The 23,502-nt window shown below is 44.6% G+C and overlaps 2 protein-coding genes and 1 long non-coding RNA gene across 3 annotated transcripts; all 3 read left to right on the forward strand.

The window, feature by feature from the left end:
* The first annotated feature begins 805 nt into the window (after positions 1-805).
* Positions 806-2,268, forward strand: tpbgl (trophoblast glycoprotein like). The gene has a single exon (XM_030361978.1). It carries the CDS (start codon positions 851-853, stop codon positions 1,889-1,891), a length of 1,041 nt encoding a protein of 346 aa, XP_030217838.1. The 5' UTR covers positions 806-850; the 3' UTR covers positions 1,892-2,268.
* Positions 2,269-10,657: 8,389 nt separating this feature from the next.
* Positions 10,658-19,888, forward strand: LOC115547162 (olfactory receptor 6N1-like). Its single transcript, XM_030361131.1, has 3 exons — positions 10,658-11,616; positions 19,301-19,331; positions 19,865-19,888. The coding sequence occupies exons 1-3, from the start codon at positions 10,658-10,660 to the stop codon at positions 19,886-19,888; spliced, it is 1,014 nt and encodes a 337-aa protein (XP_030216991.1).
* Positions 13,900-15,423, forward strand: LOC115548004 (uncharacterized). The gene is made up of 2 exons (XR_003977458.1): positions 13,900-14,285; positions 15,019-15,423. It is a non-coding gene; the product is annotated as an uncharacterized LOC115548004 (long non-coding RNA).
* Positions 19,889-23,502: the final 3,614 nt, after the last annotated feature.

Genomic DNA, 23,502 nt, shown 5'->3' on the forward strand with positions numbered 1-23,502 from the left:
ACATTTATAGACTATAGTTAAACTATAAGTATAGTTTTACTATAGAGTATATTATAGAATATATTTAAATTATAGAATAATAGTTATACTTTATAGAATATAGTTCTACTAGAGTAGTAATATTATGGAGTAGTAGTAATACTATAGATAGATAATAGTTTTATTATGGAGCAATACTTTATGTAGTATAGTTCTACTATAGAGTATAGTTCTATTACAAAGTATAGCTATATTAACAGTATGGTTCTACTATAGAGTATAGTTATATTTTGGAGTAGTAGTGATACTTAAGATAGAGTTAGTTAAGTTATGGTAGTTTTACTATATTATCATCGAATTCACTGTCCACACAGACAGCTTTTGTCGGCTCTCTATGAAATACGATTTGATTAGCTGCTTCATCTCTCTCTCTCTCTCTCTCTCTCTCTCTCTCTCTCTCTCTCTCTCTCTCTCTCTCTCTCTCTCTCTCTCTCTCTCTCTCTCTCTCTCCTCCATGCCTCATGATGAGGGATCCTGCTGACTCTATCTGTCTGTCGGTCCGTCCGTCTGGCAATCTGTCTGTCTGTCTGTCTGTCTGTCTGTCTGTCTGTCTGTCTGTCTGTCTGTCTGTCTGTCTGTCTGTCTGTCTGTCTGTCTGTCTGTCTGTCAACGGATAAAACATATACAGCAGCGGGGGTCCGCGAAACATAGATGATCCTCTCGGCCCAATCGCAGCCTCCGGTCTGCGCTGACGTCCCCCGTGCGGCGCGGAGTTCAGCTCGTAAGGGGAGGGGACTGACGGGTCTCCAGCTGATGGGATGGTCAGGACGGGACGGTGGGTCATAGCAGCGTGCTGTGAGGTGTTGGGAGGATGCATGGGGGGGCGTGGATGCTGTACTCCGTGTTTCTGGACCAGCGGCTCGTCTGTTTCGCGGTGCTCCTGTTCTTTATTCCCGTCGGAGGGGACTACTGCCCCCCGTCCTGCCTCTGCGCCAGAGATTCGGGGACCGTCACCTGTCGCGGGGGAGAGCACCCCGGGGTGCCGGGGGCCATCCCGGATTGGGCTTCCACTTTAATCCTCCGGGGGAACAACTTGACAACTTTACCGCGTTGGGCGTTCTGCCCCAGCGGCGCGCGGCGGCCGCTCGTGACGCTGTCGCTGTCGCACAACGGGATCCGCGTGATCGAGCCGCACGCCTTTCAGGGACTCACTTCTCTGCTTGTGTTGGATTTGAGTCACAACCGGCTGGTATCCATCTCACCGGGAGTGTTCTCAGGTTTACTTGAACTCCGCTCGCTGAACTTCAACCAGTCCCTCGCGCCGCTCGCCGCCGTGCAGCTCGTGAACGCCCTCAGTCTCGGAGAACATCTGCGCAGCCTCCACAGACTGGACCTGGCGGGAAACCACCTGACGTCCGTCCCGCTGGGAATCCACATGTCCAACCTGCACACGTTAGTGCTGACGAACAACTCGATCCAGACCGTCGGCCGGGACCACGTGGCTACGCTCTACCAGCGACCACGCATGCGCATCTACCTGTCCCTGAACCCTTTCTGGTGCGGCTGCGAGCTTGAGGCGTTCTACTCCTGGCTGAGGAACTCCTCCCAGGTCCCCGACGTGGGGGCCCTGGTCTGCAGCGGGCCTGGGGCCCGGCAGGGGGTCCGGCTGGAGCACCTCCAGGAGGAGGAGCTGGGATGTGCGGACCAGGACCTGGAGGCGGTCTCGTATGTGTTCCTCGGTCTGGTGTTGGCCTTGATCGGGGTGGTGTTTCTGATGGTGCTCTACCTCAACCGAGAGGGCATCAAACGCTGGCTGAACAACATCAGAGAGGCGTGCCGCGACCAGATGGAGGTTTACCACTACCGCTACGAGCAGGACTCCGACCCCAGGCTGGCCAATGTAGCCGTGTAGGGACTCTCTCTCTCGCTCTCTCTCTCGCTCTTTCTCTATCATTCAACAATGCAACGTGTATATTTTGAACATAATACTACTATAAACAATGTCATAACTTATAACACAGGTTGTGTGTTTTAACATCGACTTGTGGACATATGTCATACGAGTCGCCCCCCCTCCCGAACTCATTAGCATAGTGAGACGCATAAAACCCAACCGACCACATGTTTTCATCTCACGCTCGCTCACTGTGTTGTCACTATTTTACTATTTGAAGTCAAATTTGGATTCAACCAACAGGGAATTCAAGAGAAATAGTCCTAATTTAGACATGCATGTGAATGTTCTAGAGGCTGGAAAAATATGAATAGGCCTACTACAATTATAATAAAAAAGGTGCAACTGAAAGAATGAGTGTTTTTTCCTCTTACGTATTTTCCCTTTCCACAAAGTCAAGCAAATGTTCAATACACTCAACAGATACACAATCAAAGTAATGTGTGATATGTAACGGTGTGTTATGTGTGATACGTAACGTTATGTGTGATATGTTGGGTTAGTGTAATTTGTGATATGTTACGCTATGTATTATGTGTGATATTTTACGTTATGCGCTATCTGTGTTATGTTAGGTTATGGGTTATGTGTTATGTTATGTGTAATGTGTGATATGTTACGTTATGCGTTAGCTAAGGAGGTAGAGCGGGTTGTCTAGTAACCGGAAGGTTGCTAGTTCGATCCCCGGCTCCTCCTAGCTGAGTTTTGAGGTGTCCCTGACCTAGACGCAGTGGCGTGAATATCGATGGTGCAACCGGATCACTGCACCGGGGCCCAGACGCCGTCAGGGACCTAGGCGATCGCCTAGTGCGGCAAATGTGTCGGGGGCGCCCTCTAGTGGCACCCTTAATTAATTAATTAATTAAATTATACGCAACAAGCAAAATGAAACCACACATGTTCTCAAATTGAACGGACAGGGGAGGGGTTGGGGGATTCATTGTTAGGGCGCACTGAAACCCTCACTGTAGTAAGCAGGACAACGTGACAAGCCACCCCCCACCCCCCCCCTGCTCGGAAGTCCACAAAAAAAATATTTGCACAGGGGCATATGACCATGATGTTACGCCACAGCCAAGACGCTTTCGCCATTGGTGGGTGAATGTTTGGTTTTTAGTCGTTTGGATAAAAGCATCAGCAAAATCCTCTAAATATAAATGTAAATTTTATGTGGTTTAGGTCTGTTTTTCAGAACACCTTGACGAACTCCATCAAGTATGTGACCCCGGATCTTTTACTACTAATCTTAGAAGTCCTCCATCTTCTCATTCTTCCCTGTTAGCTCTGGACCCCAGGGGTAAGGGAGGGGGGAGGGGGGATTTTAGCGCCACGGCATCACTAATCCCATCAGAGCTGTGACTAATAATACAGGGTGAATGCTGGTTGATGGACTGAAATTAAACCACTGCTACGCTTGTTGACTGATTGCATGGCCCGTAGCAAACAACCTCTGGATGAGACATATCTCTGTTCTATTTCCTCTTTATCAGACACATATCTATTCTATATCCTTTTTATTAGACACATCTCTGTTCTGTATCCTCTTTATTAGACATATCTCAGTTCTATATCCCCTTAATGAGACACATATCTGTTATACATCCTCTTTATTAGACACTTCTCTGTTCTATATCCTCTTTATTAGACACATATCTGTTCTATATCCTCTTTATTATACCCTTCTCTGTTCTATATATTCCCTTAATGAAGCACACATCTGTTCTATATCCTCTTTATTAGACACATATCTGTTCTATATCCTCTTTATTAGACCCTTCTCTGTTCTATATATTCCCTTAATGAGGCATACATCTGTTCAATATCCTCTTTATTAGACACATATCTGTTCTATGTCCTCTTTTTAAGACACATATCTGTTCTATATCCTCTTATTAGACACATTTGTTCTATATCCTTTTTTCCTGTCCTTGGGGACTTAGCTGAGCTATTTGTGTCATGCTGTATCAGGGGATTCAATAGCAGAAAGAAGACATCTGAGACATTCAGGAAAAATTCATGCAATACAACTAAACTTATAGAATCATAAGTGGATGGTACTTGAACTTCCCCACTGGATCGTCAAACCATGAGCCGGAAGAGACATCCCCTGTGGCGAACAAGGTCTCCTGTGTACCTAAAGCCTTCAATGAAAAAGATCAACCTATCTCTTCACATGTCTTCCAGTATGGCAGATACATTAATGATGTATCCTTGGGATAAGTGTACTGTATGAATGTTACTTAAATCCTAAAACCCGTCCAGGTCTTCACACATCAAACCTCATCAAATAGTATCTCTCTGATCATGTGGACGTATTTGTGATATCACAAATGATCTGCTCCATGGTTCCAGCAGGAAGAGTCCACAGCTAGCAGCATGATGCATGACTTTGGCTTGGACAAAGTGTCACGCTGTCACTTTGTATAGCAGGCTTGACACTGTCATGTTGTGTAAGCAAACTGTGTGAGGGGCGTCATCGCTAAGACAGAAGCTCGCAACGCAATGTGTGTGGTTCATTCATTTTGACAGATCACGTTTTTGCCACAATCTTGTGCATCAATCTATGTAGAAACATTGAACAATCCTTAATGCATGCATCTCTTTTCCAACCACATCAAACTAAATATATTAAATACAAGCTTTGTCAAAGCAATGTCCACTGCTAGCTTACCTGTGTGGAGAGAATGTTTAACAAGCCTCGGGAACGAACAGAGGAGATCATTCCTCAAAGGTGTGAGTGTGTGTGTGCGTGTGCGTGTGCGTGTGCGTGTGTGTGTGTGTGTGTGTGTGTGTGTGTGTGTGTGTGTGTGTGTGCGCATGTGTGTGTTTGTTTGTGTGTGAATATCTGTTTTTGATTAATAAGGTTTCTTCTCTACATAGTTGATTTGCTTCAGTGACAACAGTGTTTCTTGGGGATGAAAGTCTCTCTCGTCCCCTGACCGGGGTGGTGTTCCTGATGGTGCTGTACCTCAACCGAGGGGGCATCAAACGCTGGCTGAACAACATCAGAGAGGCGGGCCGCGACCAGATGGATGTTTACCACTACCGCTACGAGCAGGACTCCGACCCCAGTCTGGCCAATGTAGCCGTGTAGGGTCTCTCTCTCTCTCTCTCTCTCTCTCTCTCTCTCTCTCTCTCTCTCTCTCTCTCTCTCTCCCTCTCTCCCCCTCCCCCTCTCCCTCTCTCTATCTCTCTCCCTCTCTCCCCCTCCCCCTCCCTCTCTCTCTCTCTCTCTCTCTCTCTCTCTCTCTCTCTCTCTCTCTCTCTCTCTCTCTCTCTCTCTCTCTCTCTCTCTCTCTCTCCCCCTCCCCCTCCCCCTCCCCCTCTCTCTCTCTCTCTCTCTCTCTCTCTCTCTCTCTCTCTCTCTCTCTCTCTCTCTCTCTCTCTCTCTCTCTCTCTCTCTCTCTCTCTCTCTCTCTCTCTCTCTCTCTCTCTCACACTTGGTGTTGACAAGGACAGTAATTCTGTATTTTCCCGAGTGGATTTCCCAGGATGCTGAGTGTAATGATGAGACACGCGGAACCATTCAAAACCATCTCTGGTGCTTCAAAGCATAAGCGCAGTAATTAACCCTAGCCCTAACCCATCAGCGCAGTAATTACCGAAATGTTTGTTGATGTTGGAAGAAAACAGAGGCATATGAGGTGCACCCAAACTCTAATTATATGCAAACAGTGGCTCTATATCCAGCGGCTGTATCCCAAGCAGTGATGCCAGTAAGAAGATACTTAGTAACACGTTACTGGCCTCGCACCACCTTTTTCAATAACGAGTAATTTAACGCGTTGCTATTTCCAAACCAGTAATCAGTTTAAAGTTACTCATCAAAGTGACTCTGCGTTACTATTTTTTTTACCGGATCACCGATTGGCATTGAGAGCGATGGAGTGGTGTGTGTGTGTGTGTGTCTGTCTGTCTGTCTGTCTGTCTGTCTGTCTGTCTGTCTGTCTGTCTGTCTGCCTGTTTCTCCAAAGACTTCAATCTATCAGAGGCGAGTGTCGACCTTGACTCTCCAGAGTCCGCGCCACCAGTTGTTATTAGCGGCGGAATTAGTCGCGCGGTGCTGCGTGCGTGTGCGTGTGTTTGTGTGTGTGTGTGTGTGTGTGTGTGTGTATGTGTTTGCATGTGTGTGTGTTGTGTGTGTGTGTGTGTGTGTGTGTGTGTGTGTGTGTGTGTGTGTGTGTGTGTGTTTGTGTGTGTGTGTGTGTGTGTGTGTGTGTGTGTGTGTGTGTTTGTGTGTTTGTGTGTGTGTGTGTGTGTGTGTGTGTGTGTGTGTGTGTGTGTGTGTGTGTGTGTGTGTGTGTGTGTGTGTGTGTGTGTGTGTGTGTGTGTGTGTTGTGTGTTGCGCTGGAGCGACGGCAGCAGAGAGAGCGCATGGGAGCCTCTACGTTATCGCCAGAGAACTTAACCGGGGAGGTCCGAGCAGCTCGAGGGCTAGAACGCCATGTTTACATCACGCACGTGGAGATGAGTCCGGTGATCACCCCGTAAAGCGCGCGGTGATATTTTGTCTACGCGGAAGTGGTTGAAAGCCGAGTGTCAGCGTGTACACCCAGGGCCGTAGCACCAAATTCTTGGCCCTGTATACAAGAGGTACTGATGGGCCCCCCCCCGAAGTCCCCTACCACCCCCCTGCGCAGAATTGGGGGGGGGTTGAAGAACGATTGTTGCCGAGGGGGGGGGGTGGTGGAAGAATAATTGTTGACAGGGGTGGCAAAAAGTTAGTATTGGCAAAACCGGTTGTAATTTTTTATTTTGAGGTGGCAGGGGGTGTTGTCGCAGCTAAATGTAACTAATTAAGTAACTTGTAATCTAACTTAGTTACTTTTAAAATGAAGTAATCAGTAAAGTAACAAAGTTACTATTTTAAGGATTAACAAGTTATCAGTAATCTGATTACTTTTTCAAGGCAACTGTCGCAACACTGATCCCAAGTGGTACCAATTAACCTGCCGAGAACTCTTACTGTTAGTGTTAGGGTTAGTGGCAGGAGAAACAACTATTTCCTTCAGAGATGTCATTAGTTTGTCGTTGGGTTGATGTAGGCTTGTGTGGAAGGAAAGCAACGTATATATTTACACTTGAATTCACCTATCATCCCAACACACCCTGTGTCAACAGAGACAACCTCTAGATAGCCACAGCGGTAGATAGCCACAGTGGTAGGTAGCTACAGCGGTAGATAGCTACAGTGGCAGATAGCTACAGTGGCAGGTAGCTAGAGTGGTAGATAGCTACAGTGGTAGATAGCTACAGTGGCAGATAGCTACAGTGGTAGGTAGCTACAGTGGTAGATAGCTACAGTGGTAGGTAGCTACAGCGGTAGATAGCTACAGCGGCAGATGGCTACAGTGGTAGGTAGCTACAGTGGTAGATAGCTACAGTGGTAGATAGCTACAGTGGTAAGTAGCTGGGAACCAAGGGGGTTTCAACAGAGACATTTGAGATCAATTAGGGTTAGGGGGGAACGTGAATAGGTTTGCTTGTTTACTAGAAAGGTCATTAGCTCAGCGTTCCCTTGTGATAACTTCACAAAAATGGCCTCATTAGAGGGGTTCCCAGGCGGGGAGATTAGCCGGGAAGAGATGCTTGTTATCTGGGGACACCACGTCCATCCTCTGTCCCACAGGGGGTATTAAAAGTGACATTCAGCTTGCATGCTTCAACACTAACACTAACCCTATTTCCTATCCTACAGTTATGAAGATTGTTTTGTTGTTTTTTTGTTTTTACACATAAGCATAATTCTTCACCCCTGGTATTGATGGGTAGAATGTATCAGAGCTTTATGCTGCTTAATGATATTCCTTCAATAACTATTGGAAACAAGAGCCATTAAACAAAGATGTATGGCTTTGCTGATGAACAACAAAGTCAGCTATGAAGGCAATTTAGCCAATTTTAATAAAAAAAAGAAAAAAAGCGTCAGCCAAACCTTAATTGTATGTTGAATTATAAAGTAAAACAGAGTATACAACACAAGGGAAAAACAGCATTAATTGTCCAGAGGGGATGACTCACTTAAACTAGATAGGATTTGAGAAATGCAAAGCCCAGATTCATGCACATATGTAGAGGAACTATACATGTGTATATAATAATACATCTATATAATATTTGTATTCATATATGTATTCATATATTTTATCATTATGTTATTGACAGGATTGATTCCTGAATCCTGATTGGTCAGATATGAGCTATGAGCTGTCAAAATCAGGTAATATTTACTCACTAACTGACGGCTGTGTCATTCATAACAATAACACTCAACTTACAGCTCTTGAATCTTTTGTCATTTTTTTGCCCTCAGACCCTAACAGGACACCGTGCCCTAAGACACAAACAGGACACCATGCCCTCAGACCCTAACAGGACACCGTGCCCTCAGACCCTAACAGGACACCGTGCCCTCAGACCCTAACAGGACACTGTGCCCTAAGACACAAACAGGACACCGTGCCCTCAGACCCTAACAGGACACCGTGCCCTCAGACCGTAACAGGACACCGTGCCCTCAGACCGTAACAGGACACCGTGCCCTAAGACACAAACAGGACACCGTGCCCTCAGACCCTAACAGGACACTGTGCCCTCAGACCCTAACAGGACACCGTGCCCTCAGACCGTAATATGACACTGTGCCCTCAGACCGTAACAGGACATCGTGCCCTCAGACCCTAACAGGACACCGTGCCCTCAGACCCTAACAGGACACCGTGCCCTCAGACCCTAACAGGACACCGTGCCCTCAGACACAAACAGGACACCGTGCCCTCAGACCCTAACAGGACACCATGCCCTCAGACCGCAACAGGACACCGTGCCCTCAGACCCTAACAGGACACCGTGCCCTCAGACCCTAACAGGACACCGTGCCCTCAGACCCTAACAGGACACCGTGCCCTCAGACCGTAACAGGACACCGTGCCCTCAGACCCTAACAGGACACCGTGCCCTCAGACCCTAACAGGACACGTGCCCCTCAGACCCTAACAGGACACCGTGCCCTCAGACCGTAACAGGACACCGTGCCCTCAGACCCTAACAGGACACCGTGCCCTCAGACCCTAACAGGACACCGTGCCCTCAGACCCTAACAGGACACCGTGCCCTAAGACACAAACAGGACACCGTGCCCTCAGACCCAAACAGGACACCGTGCCCTCAGACCCTAACAGGACACCGTGCCCTCAGACCCTGACAGGACACCGTGCCCTCAGACCGTAACAGGACACCGTGCCCTCAGACCCTAACAGGACACCGTGCCCTCAGACCCTAACAGGACACCGTGCCCTAAGACACGAACAGGACACCGTGCCCTCAGACCCTAGCAGGACACCGTGCCCTCAGACCCTAACAGCACACCGTGCCCTCAGACCCTAACAGGACACCGTGCCCTCAGACCGTAACAGGACACCGTGCCCTCAGACCGTAACAGGACACCGTGCCCTCAGACCCTAACAGGACAACGTGCCCTAAGACACAAACAGGACACCATGCCCAACGAGCCCCTCCCAGGCGGGCTCCCGGGACGCCCGCTGATGAGCCCGTTTGGGAAATCTGCCCAAGGGAATTGGAGATAATGACCTTGCTTGCAAACAAACAAAGGTAATGTCAGGAAATAAGGCTAATTGGTATTTTTAAACATTGATTAAAATTTGAAAAGAAAAAAACAGACAGAGAATCTACAGATAAAATACGAACAAAGCAGGTATTGCCCAGAAGTAATAAATCAATGAAAGAGCAAAAACTGGGAGCTCTTTTAGGAAACACATCTCATCTGGAATGTGCATTGAAAATATTGTGTATCTACACGTATCAGAAATGTTGTAGAATAAGAGTAGGGTAGGGTAAGTCAAGCACAGCAACCAAGCTTTGATATTAAGTATCATTACATTAATTTTTCTACGATTTCATCGTTTTTTTGGTTTTATAATAGTTATGGTTACTATAGTGTATTTTGAACCTCAGTTTGCATGTAGACAAATACATGATCAGGGTTCTAATGTCATTGAACTGGAACTGAACCCAAATATTTATATTATTTGAAAGGTATTGTTTTAACAGTACTGTTTGCAAATATTGCAGATTTTTTGATACATGTTGCACAAAGTTACACGTTTGTATCAGTTTAAGGCTGCCATGTTTTTTTATTTGTTTCTGAGCCCATTCCAAGTTTGACTAGAATACTATTTACAAAGGTAACCTGAAACACAATTAAGGTAAGTTGGAAGTGCATAGCAGAATAACCTAATTATCCTTGAATTATAAAATACTAATTAGATACATGAATTATGAGCAAATAAGCCTCAATGGAATATCTCTGAGTAATTGGCCTTTCTCTCTCCTTTCCACTTTTGAGTTGTCTAGGCGTTACCATCGTGATAAGGGGACGGCACTGTGTCTCTGGGGGGCGACAGAAGGTCTATTTGATCACTGGGTAGGTCAGGGCCAGGTTACTCAGTCCTGACCTACCCAAACAAACCGTCTCTCAACATCTACCGGTAAGCAGGGTTAAAGATATGCTTCACAGGGGCCGTTTGTCTATGTAAAGCATTATTTCACTAATAGGTTGGATTACATTTGGTTGTGTTTGTTAGTGTAAGCGTATTTGAAACCCGCAATTTTAAATTGAATGTTGCATTTTTCCTTGTCTCTTTCTTTCAGATCTCCATTCTTAAAACCCATTCTTAAAACCAACCAGATGCCTGAAGTTCAACTATGCCTTTCCTTGGGAATGGCCTGAATGTCTCCGGTCTCATCCATCCCACAGGTTTCTATTTAATCGCATTTGAGAAGTTCACTTCTATCAATCTTTACTTCATCTTTCTGTCTCTCGTTTACATCATCACTGTGCTATTCAATCTACTACTGATCTATGTGATTGCTTCAAACCGCAATTTACACTCGGCCAAATTCTTGGCCGTTTGCAACCTGGCAGTCATCGACGTGGTGCTGAACTCCTGCACCATCCCTGGCATGATCAAGTCGTTCCTGGTCAAAGACAACTTCCTCACCTTCGACGTGTGCCTGTTGCAGATGTTCACCTACTACGCCTTTGTGTCGCTCGAGTCCTTCGCGTTGGCCGTCCTCGCCTACGACCGCCTGATCGCTATCTGCTTCCCGCTGCGCCAGAACTCTATCAACACGCTGCTCAGCATGTCGTGTGTGGTGGCTCTCACGTGGTCGTACACGATGGGGGCCACGTTGTTCGCCATTGTGATCATCAAAAGACTGTCCTTCTGTAACTCCGTCCGAGTGCTGAGCTACTTCTGCGACTACGCGCCCGTGTTCAGACTGGCGTGCAACGACAATTCGCTGCACTGGTCCGTAGCCAGTTTCCTCAGCATCACCATTTTATTGGGCCCATTCGTCTTCATCCTCCTTTCCTACAGCAGCATCCTGGTCACCGTGTTCAGGATGCAGTCGGTGGCAAGTCGTGGGAAGGCGCTCACCACGTGCGTGGAACACCTCATACTGGTGGCTGTGTTTTATATTCCTGTTTTAACCATTTTCACCATTGGCTTCTACTCCAGCCTGATCGATCCGGACCAGCGGGTGCTGTGTCTGTCGCTGTCCTCCTGCCTCCCGCCGGTCCTCAACCCCATCATTTACTCTTTTAGAACCAAAGAGATCCGGCTCAGGGTGAGAGCGCTGTTCAGACGCGTCCCCGTCACACCGTCTGGGAGGCCTGTAAAGCACTGACTATCTTTAGCAGGGCTAAATTAATCGATGTATGTATAACTGTTATGTTGCCAACCTTAAAACAACCCTTTGTTCCAACATGACTGAATGTCACATTTGAACCAAAGGTTTTCAGGGCCAGTTGATAAGGGGTCTTGCTCATTGAATTAGAATTTTTGAATAATGGGTTACATTTGGTGTACTTTATATCAGATTTCGTAAAAAGATATTGTTTAAGGCCTTTAATTTGTGTATTACTTCAAATTATCTGATCATGTGGTTTCTTTCCCAACTTAAAGCAATTGTTTGATTTATTCATTGTTTTTGTTTCATGTAGGTAAATAATGATCGAACTTGACGTACATTCACACATATTATTAGACTAGTATGTTTTCAAATTATTGTCCATCATTTTGGTCCTTAATGCAGCATTAAGTATAGAAGTCCTCTGTCTTTCCCTTTCTCTTCACACCAGTGGAGGCTTCTCCATTGAGGAGAGGGAGGAAGATCCTCCCTAAAATTGTTGAGAATAAAAAATGTAGATTGCCCCGACTATTGTAATGAATTAATGCCCTTAAATATGACTACTTTATTGCCTTTGAATATATAATGTTCGTTTCCCTAGGTAAAGGGACATTAGCACCCCCTATCGCCTATTGACAATTACTTCAGGGAGGAACGTCCTCCCTTCGCCGCCGTCCACTCCCATTCATTTTCTCGAAAGTACTGGCGGCCGGTGGATAACATGGGTTTCAATGGGAGAGAGGAGGAAAATCCTCCTCTGAGTGGGTGGGACCTTAAGGGGTCTGATTCGCGCAAAAATCGATCCGTCTGCGCTATGAACCAATAAGCAGGATCCCTGGATGTTGAGCAGTGATTGGTCCGATTTCCCACCCAATTGGGCTACTTTTAACCATGTTAGGCTGGAAAAATTATCATTGGGCGGGAAATCTGCCCAATCTGGCAACGCTGTCGATAACAAACCCGGTCTGCATTGCCGCGGTGCTCAGTCTGAGAGACGCAGAGCAAGTGAAATCTGCGATAGCGAGATCCTAAATGCACAATGGAAACATTGGAAACGGAGGACATTGTTAACGTCTTATTACAAAAAACATTCCATTCGTTCAGAAAGAGGTAGACCACTTCCCAAAATCAAGGTCATCAGAAGTAATGGCAACGTCAGTGTTGTGAGTGCTACATGGTTTGCTAGGTACGCATGACTTACTGGTAGCATTACAAGCAATTGTAACTGAAAATAAACATAGCTAAATAACTTCAGTCAGTGAGGGCAAAAATAGGCCCAATTATAGGCCCAGATTTTTTTATTTACTTTTAGAAATCAATAGTAGGCCTGATTTGACTAATATGCTTTGCATCCTTTCCTTCTCAAATTACAGTGATGCCACTGGTGGCTTTGTATACATTTTGTTCACATAACTCCCTCCCTGCTATTTTGTAGTTCACCAAAACACCCTGAAACAACTTGAGTCTCACATTCTTATGCCACCATACACCAACAGTGCAAGCAGGCCAATGGCAACCAAGCGCGCAGTCCTTCCTCCCTCACTTTAAAAACCACCAGCCGCCACTGCTTCACACACAGAAAGACAACATGTTGTTTTTCCAATCATAATGTCCTAGTCCAATCCTTTGTTGAATTAAAACAAAAAATGTCCTTGGAAATATATCCTGTCGGTTGAAAGTGGGATGTGGATCACTATTACTGACCATTTGTAATATACATCAGTAGTTTTCAGCAGTGTACGTGTGTGTTTGTGTGCGCGTGTGTGTTTATGTGCGTATGTGTGTGTGTGTGTGGGTGTGTGTGTGTGTGTGGTAATAGCAGGCCTACATACAGAACAGGGGACTATATAGCCCTAATGTGCATAATGAAAGGTTGAAAAGATAAAAAGAGACAATGATCAGGGGAAACAGTAAATGGATAATAGATTAAAATATATAATATCAAAACATGTGGTGGTCATTCAGTGATTGACATTCTTATGACAAGGCAGCTGGTGTGTAGAGAGAGGGGGGCTGGAGCTGGAGCGGGGGGAGTAGGCCGTAGCAAGAGTCAGGTCTTCAGCACACACAAAAACACACACACACACACACACACACACACACACACACACACACACACACACACACACACACACGCACACACACACGCACACCCGCACGCACGCACGCACGCACACACCCGCACGCGCACACACACCACAGATAACAAGACTCAAGTGGGTGTTCACACAGGCAGTTTTTTTTTTTTTTTTTTCAGGTGTGGGTGGATGTTTTACATTATATTCTTATGATACAGGGTGTTTTTGTAAAAACATCCTGGGTGCTTTTAAAAACACCGCTGCCAGCGGGTTTTTTTCACTGCTCTGGGTGGTTTTCAAGTTGGGATAAATTCAACTCGCCAAGAAAAAGCACCCGACGTCAGGCAGTTTTTTGACAGCTGACCAATGAACGAGAACCTACGTCAATAGGAAAAACTTTGGAAATACAAGAATGGCGACCCAAACGTCTTTCCCGACGGAGCAACTTGTTGTTATTGTCAGTGAACATGTTGAGTTGTATGACATGACCAACAAATTATACCACAACATACATCACAAGGAGAGTATCTGGAGGACGATCGGTGGGATTTTGGGACATTAGTGTAAGTATTCATTTTAATGTTTATCTGCTCACCTAACAAACTATCCAGTTATCACCGTTAAACATGTTTCTAATAACATTTCTAGCGAGAAATATACTTTTTACTTGCATAATCTTTAGTCAGTGATTTCGTCTGATCTTTAGTTTTATAGTTATTAGGAAGAATTTATCGGCTCGATGTCAAAGATGTCCGGTTGCTAGGGACGCTGCTTTCGCACAGCTGAGGGCACAGCTGAGGGCTGTTTGTAGCTGCTAGCGAAAGTCTTGGTAGGGCTTAATCCTAGCCTGTTGTTTACTTTTATTCACTGTAGGGGAGGATTGCCGTGACAAATGGAAATACCTTAGAGGCAAGTACGGCAAAGAAAGAAAGGAAATGAAGGAGAGGAGGAGTGGATCGGAGGGAGGACATAAGCACAGTTGGAAATATGTAAAAATACTATCTTTCCTGGAGCCTTATGTCCAGGAAAGACTCACAATTAGTAACTTCGACCATCCAAGGCAGACAGCAGAGAGCATTTTGAATGCAATGTGTGAAAACAATGAGGTAAGACTAGATGAGATTGAGCTATGTGCCATGATGAACAGGCCAATTCATAATTGTAGGCTAAATCAAACGAGTGAAGCTTATCAGCTGTATGACTATGTCCTGTGTTTAATCATGTGGATTGCGAAGGAAAAAAAAATTATGCTTTGTGCAATGTTGTGTTTTGTCCCGTGTTTCCTTTACCTGACAGATTACATTGGATGACACAATGAGTAGTCAACCTGGGCCTGGTTCTTCAAATGGCAGTTCATCTAGGCCCCCACCTCATTCATCTAGGCCCCCACCCTCTCCATCTCCACCCCCACAGCCACCTCAACAAGAACAGCAGCAGGAATTCGGGCCCATGAGAGCTCAAAGAGGGAGGAAGAGGCAGGCCACTGCAACCATAACCCCCTATCAGCAACAGGTCCTCAGTGCCATTGCTAAAGAGGAGAATGAGCATGAGCGTTTCCTGCTGAGCTTTGCACCCACACTGGCAAGGTTGGAGCCTCGCAAACAGGCATTGCTAAAGTGTAGAATGCAGTCTCTTTTTTATGAAATCGAATTTGGAGAATGAATGAAATTATTAAATTAAATTATTACATTTAAACACAACCATCTGCTTTGTACGTCTTTCTTTACATTAGATATTCTGAAGGAGATTTAACATTTTATCTTGTTTTATCACTACAATACCCACTTTGATATACATAGGAGCCACACAATTTCTATTGGGTATAAAAAAATATATTTAAACTTATGTCTTTATCGTTCATGGGTGTGGTACTGCTTCCAAGATTCAGAGAAAACTTCAACTTCACCACATCATCTGGTGTTTGCTGGTGATGAAATTAGATTAGATTAGATTAGGCTTTATTGATCCTTTTGTGATGACTCCCTCAAGGAAATTGATTGTCCAGTAGTTTACAGAAGAAACACAACACAATATTAAATTATATACAATATAAGATAAACAATACACTCTTAGATAACTATAAAAAGTAAAACAAAAAGTAAACAGCAAACAATAATAATAATATAATGTAATAATATAAGATAAACAATAAACTCTTAACTAACTAACTATAAAAAGTAAACAAAAACAGTAAACAATAAACTCTTAGCTAATATAGAAAGTAGAAATAATAATATAAGTAAAACAGGATTCAAGTAAAATAAAAAGATAAATGTAGAGAACTGTATAGAGGATTAATATAAATAAATAAATATATATAAATAAATAAATGTAAACATAAATAAACATATATATATATATATACATACACATGCAATGAATGCATGAAATGGAATAGCTGGAAATTGTACTGCACTGATGTTAATATATTGGTGCAAAAGTGCAACCATTTTGTGTTTGTGCCTAGATGTTATCCTGCCAGGGAACTCGTCCAGCTTCAGACATGAAGTACTGAGCAAACTTCTCCCTCACTGCCACAACATCTCTGCCAGCATTGTTGGTGCCAAGGCGAGGTGCGTTCTGGAGACCTTGTGATGGCTCAGCTGTGGATGTTCCAGTAGATGACCTAGCCGGTATTGTAGTGCTGGCATCCCACCTCAGAAAGTTATGGAGCATGCAGGTGGCCTTTACCACGTTCTCTGCCACTTCTGGAGAGACACACAGCACCCGACGGTACACTCTCCATTGGGATGCCAGCATGCCAAACGCACACTCGACCATTCTGCGCACGTGAGAGAGACGGGTGTTAAACACTTTTTTTTCTCCAGTGTTGTAGCCAGGGTATGGGCGCATGATGTTACGGTGCAAGGGGAAGGCTTCGTCTGCCAGAAACACATGAGGCATCGGGCCAAGATGTTCTGCCCCTGGGAGGATGGAGTCATCCGGGATACCCAATGTGTTCTGCCGTAGGGCAGTACCAAAAGCGGAGGAGGAGAGGGTTCCCCCATCACTGTTTCTTCCATAGGCCCCGATGTCAACAAGCCTGAAACAGTACCTGGCGTCGACTACAGCCAGAAGGACGATGGAAGAAGTGCCTTTGTGATGGTAATAGAGTGTGCCACTGGAGGGAGGAGCCTCAAGGACGACGTGTTTCCCATCCATTGCCCCTAGGCAGTTGGGGAAATCCAGCTGTTGGAATCCAGTGGCTATCTTTCTCCACGCTGCTTTGTCCGGAATAGGCAGTTAGGGAAATCCAGCTGTTGGAATCCAGTGGCTATCTTTCTCCACGCTGCTTTGTCCGGAATAGGCATGTAATCTGGCAGGAGGCAATCCCAAATAGCTGTGCAGACCTGATTAACTATGCCTGCCACCGTGCTGGCACCCATCCTGAAGGCGAAAGCGATGGACCGGAATGAATCGCCAGTTGCCAGATACCTGCCCAAAGAGTGATATTTAGTTTAGTCTGAAACAATTGAGCAAGCACACATACACCTGTTGATCTTGATTGTAGCCGTTAGCAGATAGATAGCCGTTTCTATTTCATTTGCAGGCATAATAATGATAGATTCAATTTATATAGCGCTTTTCACACACTCAAAGCGCTTTAAGTAGTAGTAGTAAAATAAGCTACGAGACATGCGTCTGATTTCATAGTCCTTTTTATAAATATATTTGCGGATTTACCTTAAACAAATGCTGAGTCGTTCCTCTGGACTGATGGCTTGCCTCATGTGGGTGTCTTGCCTTATTATTGAAGGCGCAACGATGCGCAACAAGGTTTCAAATTGACTCTTGTCGAGTCTGAAATACGCACTGAACCGTGCATTATCAAACCGTAGCTCCCGAATCAAACTATGAAACGCCCCGTACTGCTGCCGTCGCCGGATGCGAGTTTATTTTTTGCAGGGTGGTAGCGGGAAGCTCGTGAATATTCATGAGGGAACTCATCCCTCATTGGCTGGGACTTGGCTCGCAGGGACTTTGTCAGAGGGCTTGTGAGAACAGAGGGCTTGTGAAAATCACGAACGCAAATAAATGAAACGTTGTTATAAATCAACACAAATCATTGTATCAATAGTGTGACACATGTTATACAGTAGTTGTTTTTAGACGAGTTAGCATTAAGAGCTAACGTTTGTTTTGGCACTTACAGAAAGGTAGCTATATTGCAGTAGGTGGATTGATAGGTGAAAATCAATATTAAAATTAATTTAGCCCTACGCGAAAATATTCTATGGATAGGCCTACAGATTTTATGGCCCTTCTTTCTATAATGTAATTGGTTGTGGGGTGTGGCAGAAGAACCACTATGAACAAATATCAGAAATCATACGATTTATTCTTATCCATCTACACCTAACCTCCAGCAGCTCCATCTCCTCAAAGTTGAAATGGGTCTGGCAAATGCTGCAAGCTTTAATAAATCCTGCCATTATGCTCACTACTTCTATAAACAGAACAGAATGGAATCTTAATGGAAATATCAAGACATGGATGGACAACAATTAGAAAAAAATAACTTGGAAACAATCACCAGCTGCCGAAAGCACTGCGATGCGCTATACATAACGTTATAAAATATAATAAATAAAAAAATGATTTACTACAGTAGCCCAGGCTGTGGCACATAACAGTTTCACAGGGGCTTTTAGACGAGTGAGCTAACGTTTGTACTTACAGAAAGGTAGCTATAGAGTTGCCGTATAGTAGGTGGGTATCATGTGTCCCATTATTGCTAAAATGATTCGTGTTAATTTATAACAACGTTTAATTCATTTGCCGATGCGCTATACATAACGTTATAAAATATAATAAATACAAAAAGGATTTACTACAGTAGCCCCCGTGACACATAACAGTTTCAAAGGGGCTTTTAGACGAGTGAGCTAAGGTTTGTACTTACTGAAAGGTAGCTATAGTGTTGCCGTGTAGTTGGTGTGTATGTGTGTCATGTGTCACATTATTCGTGTTGATTTATAACAACGTTTAATTCATTTGCGTTCGTGATTTTCACACAAGCCCTTTGACAAAGTCCCAGCGAGCCAAGTCCCAGCCAACAAGTCCCAGCCTGCAAAAAAAAAATTCGCTCCCCGGTTTATGTCATGCACCCACAAACGGGAAGGTTCATCGTTATCCTCGTCGTTGTCATCTAACGCCAAAACAAGGGCTAATTTTCTCATCCTCGACATTGTAACTGACACTGTAGCGTAGTCAAACCACTTTGATGCGGTAACTGATTTGCAACGTTGGCTCTAGAACATTCTGCTCGAGAATGAACTTGACAAAACCACCCTGTCAGTTTTTTAGTTGGTAAAAAACCACCCGGGTCAGGTGTTTTTCAATATAAAAAAACTGCCTGTGTGAACACGCCCTCAGGGTGTAGCGTCCTGTAGACTTATCTGGGGACGCAGCGGTGCAAAAGAGGAAATGAAGATCGGTAAGATCTATTCCCAGTATCCCCAACAGAGCCATACAGCCGAACACAAACATGTTGCCCTGGCTTGTAAATATTTCACTTTAAATAAAATTAGTATGGACTGAATTTAGAATAGTGTTAGTCTGCAAGTGTCCATCACAGCTTGCACAACAGCGAAGGGGTGTGTGTGTGTGTGTGTGTGTGTGTGTGTGTGTGTGTGTGTGTGTGTGTGTGTGTGTGTGTGTGTGTGTGTGTGTGTGTGTGTGTGTGTGTGTGTTAATGAGGTATTTTTTTATGAGGCCTTGTTCCTGGGATGAGTACATTTAAATTTCACTCGTCCAGGCACAAAAGTCACTTTCCGAGTAAAAATGTGCCATTTTACAACAGTAATAATTGTCTATGTTATTTGCGAACGGAGAATGCAGCATTCAGACGTACAAACAGTTGCAATCATTCACACCATGTCAACCACATCACTAAAACAGCCATATCCCTCCTCTCAACCAAATTGCCTCTGAGCAATAACTGTTTAAATCCTCTCACTCACTCACTCACTCACTCGCTCACTCACTCACTCACTCACTCACTCACACGCTCAACGCACACACACAAACAAGCTCACATGAACTCTTTCTCAATCACAACTTACACACACTCTTTCCAATTCCTGATTCCCAATGCAATATTCCCCCTGTGAGCCCAACCATCTCCCTGGGATTGGATCAGTGTGAGCGTATGTTAACCTGCTGACCACTGATTGGTCAGCAGGGTGTGCAGCCTCCCCCAGCCCCAGGTTAGTTTTCAAGTCTCTCTCTCTCTCTCTCTCTCTCTCTCTCTCTCTCTCTCTCTCTCTCTCTCTCTCTCTCTCTCTCTCTCTCTCTCTCTCTCTCTCTCTCTGTGTACTTAAAGAATCCTTTAAGTACATATAAACAAAATCATGAAATAAATAAAGCAATGCCTTTTAAGTGTTGCACTATAAAGACAAGAGATAGCGATGGATAGAGGATATCTGTCAGATAGCAGTTGTTATGCTACCATTACGTCTGCACATTATTCGGGCTCCTATTGCACTCCTACCATCCCTGGAGAGGGATCCCTCTTCTGGGGTCCTTCTCCAGGTTCCCTGATATTAGGGGGGGTTTCCCTCCCTTTGGGGGGCTAGGGTCAGGGGGCGCCTTTAAAGGGGACCTATTATGCTTTTCGACTTTCATGGCCTATAAACGTTGTTATAATGATTGATAGTCATGTTTAAACATGCACAAAAAACGATGTCGATTTTCGGGAAACTCTTCCTCTCATCTGGGCGCTTTCAGCATTCTCTGTCATGCTCGGTTTCGTCCTTCTCCGCCCCCTCGCCCCCCTTCTGCCAACCCAACTCCGTTGTGATTGGTTACCTTCCTTGAAGCGCGCGCGCGGGCAGATTTGACCAGGCATATGGGGGCACGGCAGGAGTGCCTCCACGTAGATGATTTCCCGGAAATGTGAACAAGTGAAACGCAAACGTTGTCCTGACCGAGTGTTTAGCGCTCTGCACAGCCACCCCAGACTGTCAGCAGGGAACACGTCGAAATGCATGTACGTCATTATTTGACACTTTAGTATGGTTAAACATGACTATCAATCATTATAACAACGTTTATAGGTCATAAAAGTCGAAAAAGCATAATTGGTCCCCTTTAAGAAGCGGCCTGCGAAGCCCTTCAGATCTCTGGTCCAGGGCGTTCTAAACGGTTTGACCTGATGGGGATGTGTTGTTTCAAGGCTGCTCGGACGGCCGGGGAGTTTCCCCCACAGAGCCATCCCGCCAAATACAGACATGTTGCCATGGCTGAGAATATATTGTGAAATACACTCAATAATTATTATGATGACATGGAAAAAAACACAAGACTACAAACACACACACACACACACACACACACACACACACACACACACACACACACACACACACACACACACACACACACACACACACACAGACCACAGATAACAAGACTCAGGGTGTAGCATCCTTTAGCTCTACGTATCTGGAGATGCAGCGGTGCAAAGGAGGATATAAAGATCTGTAGATAAATAAGTTTCTTCATTACTAATAGTATGTAAGCCTTATAATGAAGGGTAATTAAGGTTTAATAAAATAATTCTCAACAGCTTGATTTTTTATTATCCTTCATTCTAATAACTATATTAGCCTTGTAATAAGGGTAATGATGATAGTTTTACGATATTCTCTTGCAAAACAAAATAGCTTGTTGAATAGATCTGGTTAAGATTATTTGGTTCGGTGAGATCTATTCTAGTTTCTCCCAACAGAGCCATACAGCCGAACACAAACATGTTGCCCTGGCTTGTAAATATTTTACTTTAAATAAAATTAGCATGGACTGAATTGAGAATAGTGTTGGTCTACAAGTGTCCATCACAGCTTGCACAACAGCAAAGGTGTGTGTGCGTGTGTGTGTACTTTTCACTTGTCCAGGCACAAAAGTCACTTTCCGAGTAAAAAATTGTCATTTTACAATCATAATAATTGTTCATGTTGTTTGCGAACAGAGAATGCAGAATTCAGACGAACAGTCGCAATCATTCACACCATGTCAACCACATCACTAAAACAGCCATATCCCTCCTCTCAATCACACCACCTCTGAGCAATAACTTTTTAAATCCAGTCACCCACCCACTCACCCACTCACTCACTCACTCAATCACATGCTTATCGCACACACACAAACAAGCTCACACGCACTCTTTCGCACACACACCTTGCACACACACTCTTCCCATTTCCTGATCCCCAATGCAATATTCCCTCTGTGAGCCCAACCCTCTCCCTGTGATTGGACGACACTGTGGATCAGACTGAGCATACGCTAACCTGCTGACCACTGATTGGTCAACGAGCAACAGGTGTGCCTTACTCAACGAATGAGTAACGTCCAGGGCCTTACCCATGTTTTTAGGTACCTTATTGTAAAGTGTTACCCACCACACGCACGCACGCACGCACACACACACACACAAGTGAATGATTGAGGATCATAAAAATAGTGGGTAGATGTTAATTCCCCGTGAGCTGAAGAGATAGGCTTCACAGAAATGATACGCATCAGTGTTAACATCAAGTAGGTGGAAAAACCCACACTGCTTTTAGACCACACACACAATGGGCCCTATTTTAACAGTCTGAAACGCAAGTGAGAAGCGCCAAGCGCAAATAGTTTTGTGGGCGGTTCTACTGCGTTGTCGCTAGTTTACCGGCACGAAAAATGGCTCTTGCGCCCGGCGCATTTCTAAAAAGGGTTGCTCTGAAGTAGCCTAATCACCCGTAGGTGTGGTTTGGGCGTAACGTGCAACAAACCAATGCGAGTGCCAGATCCCATCCCCTTTGAGAGCCATGAGCGCATTTTAATCTGTCAAGTTTATATTTTGACAGCGCGTCTGCAGTCTCCGATGAGACAGATGCACATGAATTTCAAACTGCAAATGGCTCAGTTTATGGCCAAATAATATGGCCTCGTTGCTCTGAAGTAGCCTAATCACCCGTAGGTGTGGTTTGGGCGTAACGTGCAACAAACCAATGCGAGTGCCAGATCCCATCCCCTTTGAGAGCCATGAGCGCATTTTAATCTGTCAAGTTTATATTTTGACAGCGCGTCTGCAGTCTCCGATGAGACAGATGCACATGAATTTCAAACTGCAAATGGCTCAGTTTATGGCCAAATAATATGGCCTAATTCTCACACAGAATAAGGTTTTCTTCCAAAACTTCAGAAATACTGAGTCCTCAAATAAATTTCGGCAAAGAAAACGTATATGATATAACATATGACATGCGGTAACTGTGGTTATATTTAATGATATACGCAATACATTATCGTTTCTGATCAGTATTGTATGCATTATTGTATGCCATTGACTGTATTATGCGTTAGGTGTTTAGTTTCCGTGTGTTTAAACAGATGGATTAATTCATTCTTTTTAACACTCACTTGCGGTAAAACAATGTTTTCTCACGATCAAATACTCATCAATCCTAAAAGTTATGGGCATGTACACGATGTCTGTGTCAAGAAAATATGTGTTTGCTGTACGGTGTTTGCAGATGCATTGATTTAAAAGTACAACTTATTACCGCTGTATCAGCTGTTCTTTCCCAAATAATTTACCAAGCATGTGAGGCTAGGTAGATGAGAGAAGCAAAGTCTATGCGCGAGGTGCACAAGCAACATTATGAATGCGCCCTTAAAATAGCATCTGAACAACGCGCCACTGACTTTAAACCAGGTATTTTCTGGTTTGTTGTGCAAGTGGTTTATGAAACGTCAAAATAGCACCAGGGAACCTTTGCGCCAGAACAG

The sequence above is a fragment of the Gadus morhua genome, chromosome 7 (assembly GCF_902167405.1).
Source record: "Gadus morhua chromosome 7, gadMor3.0, whole genome shotgun sequence".
NCBI lineage: Eukaryota > Metazoa > Chordata > Actinopteri > Gadiformes > Gadidae > Gadus > Gadus morhua.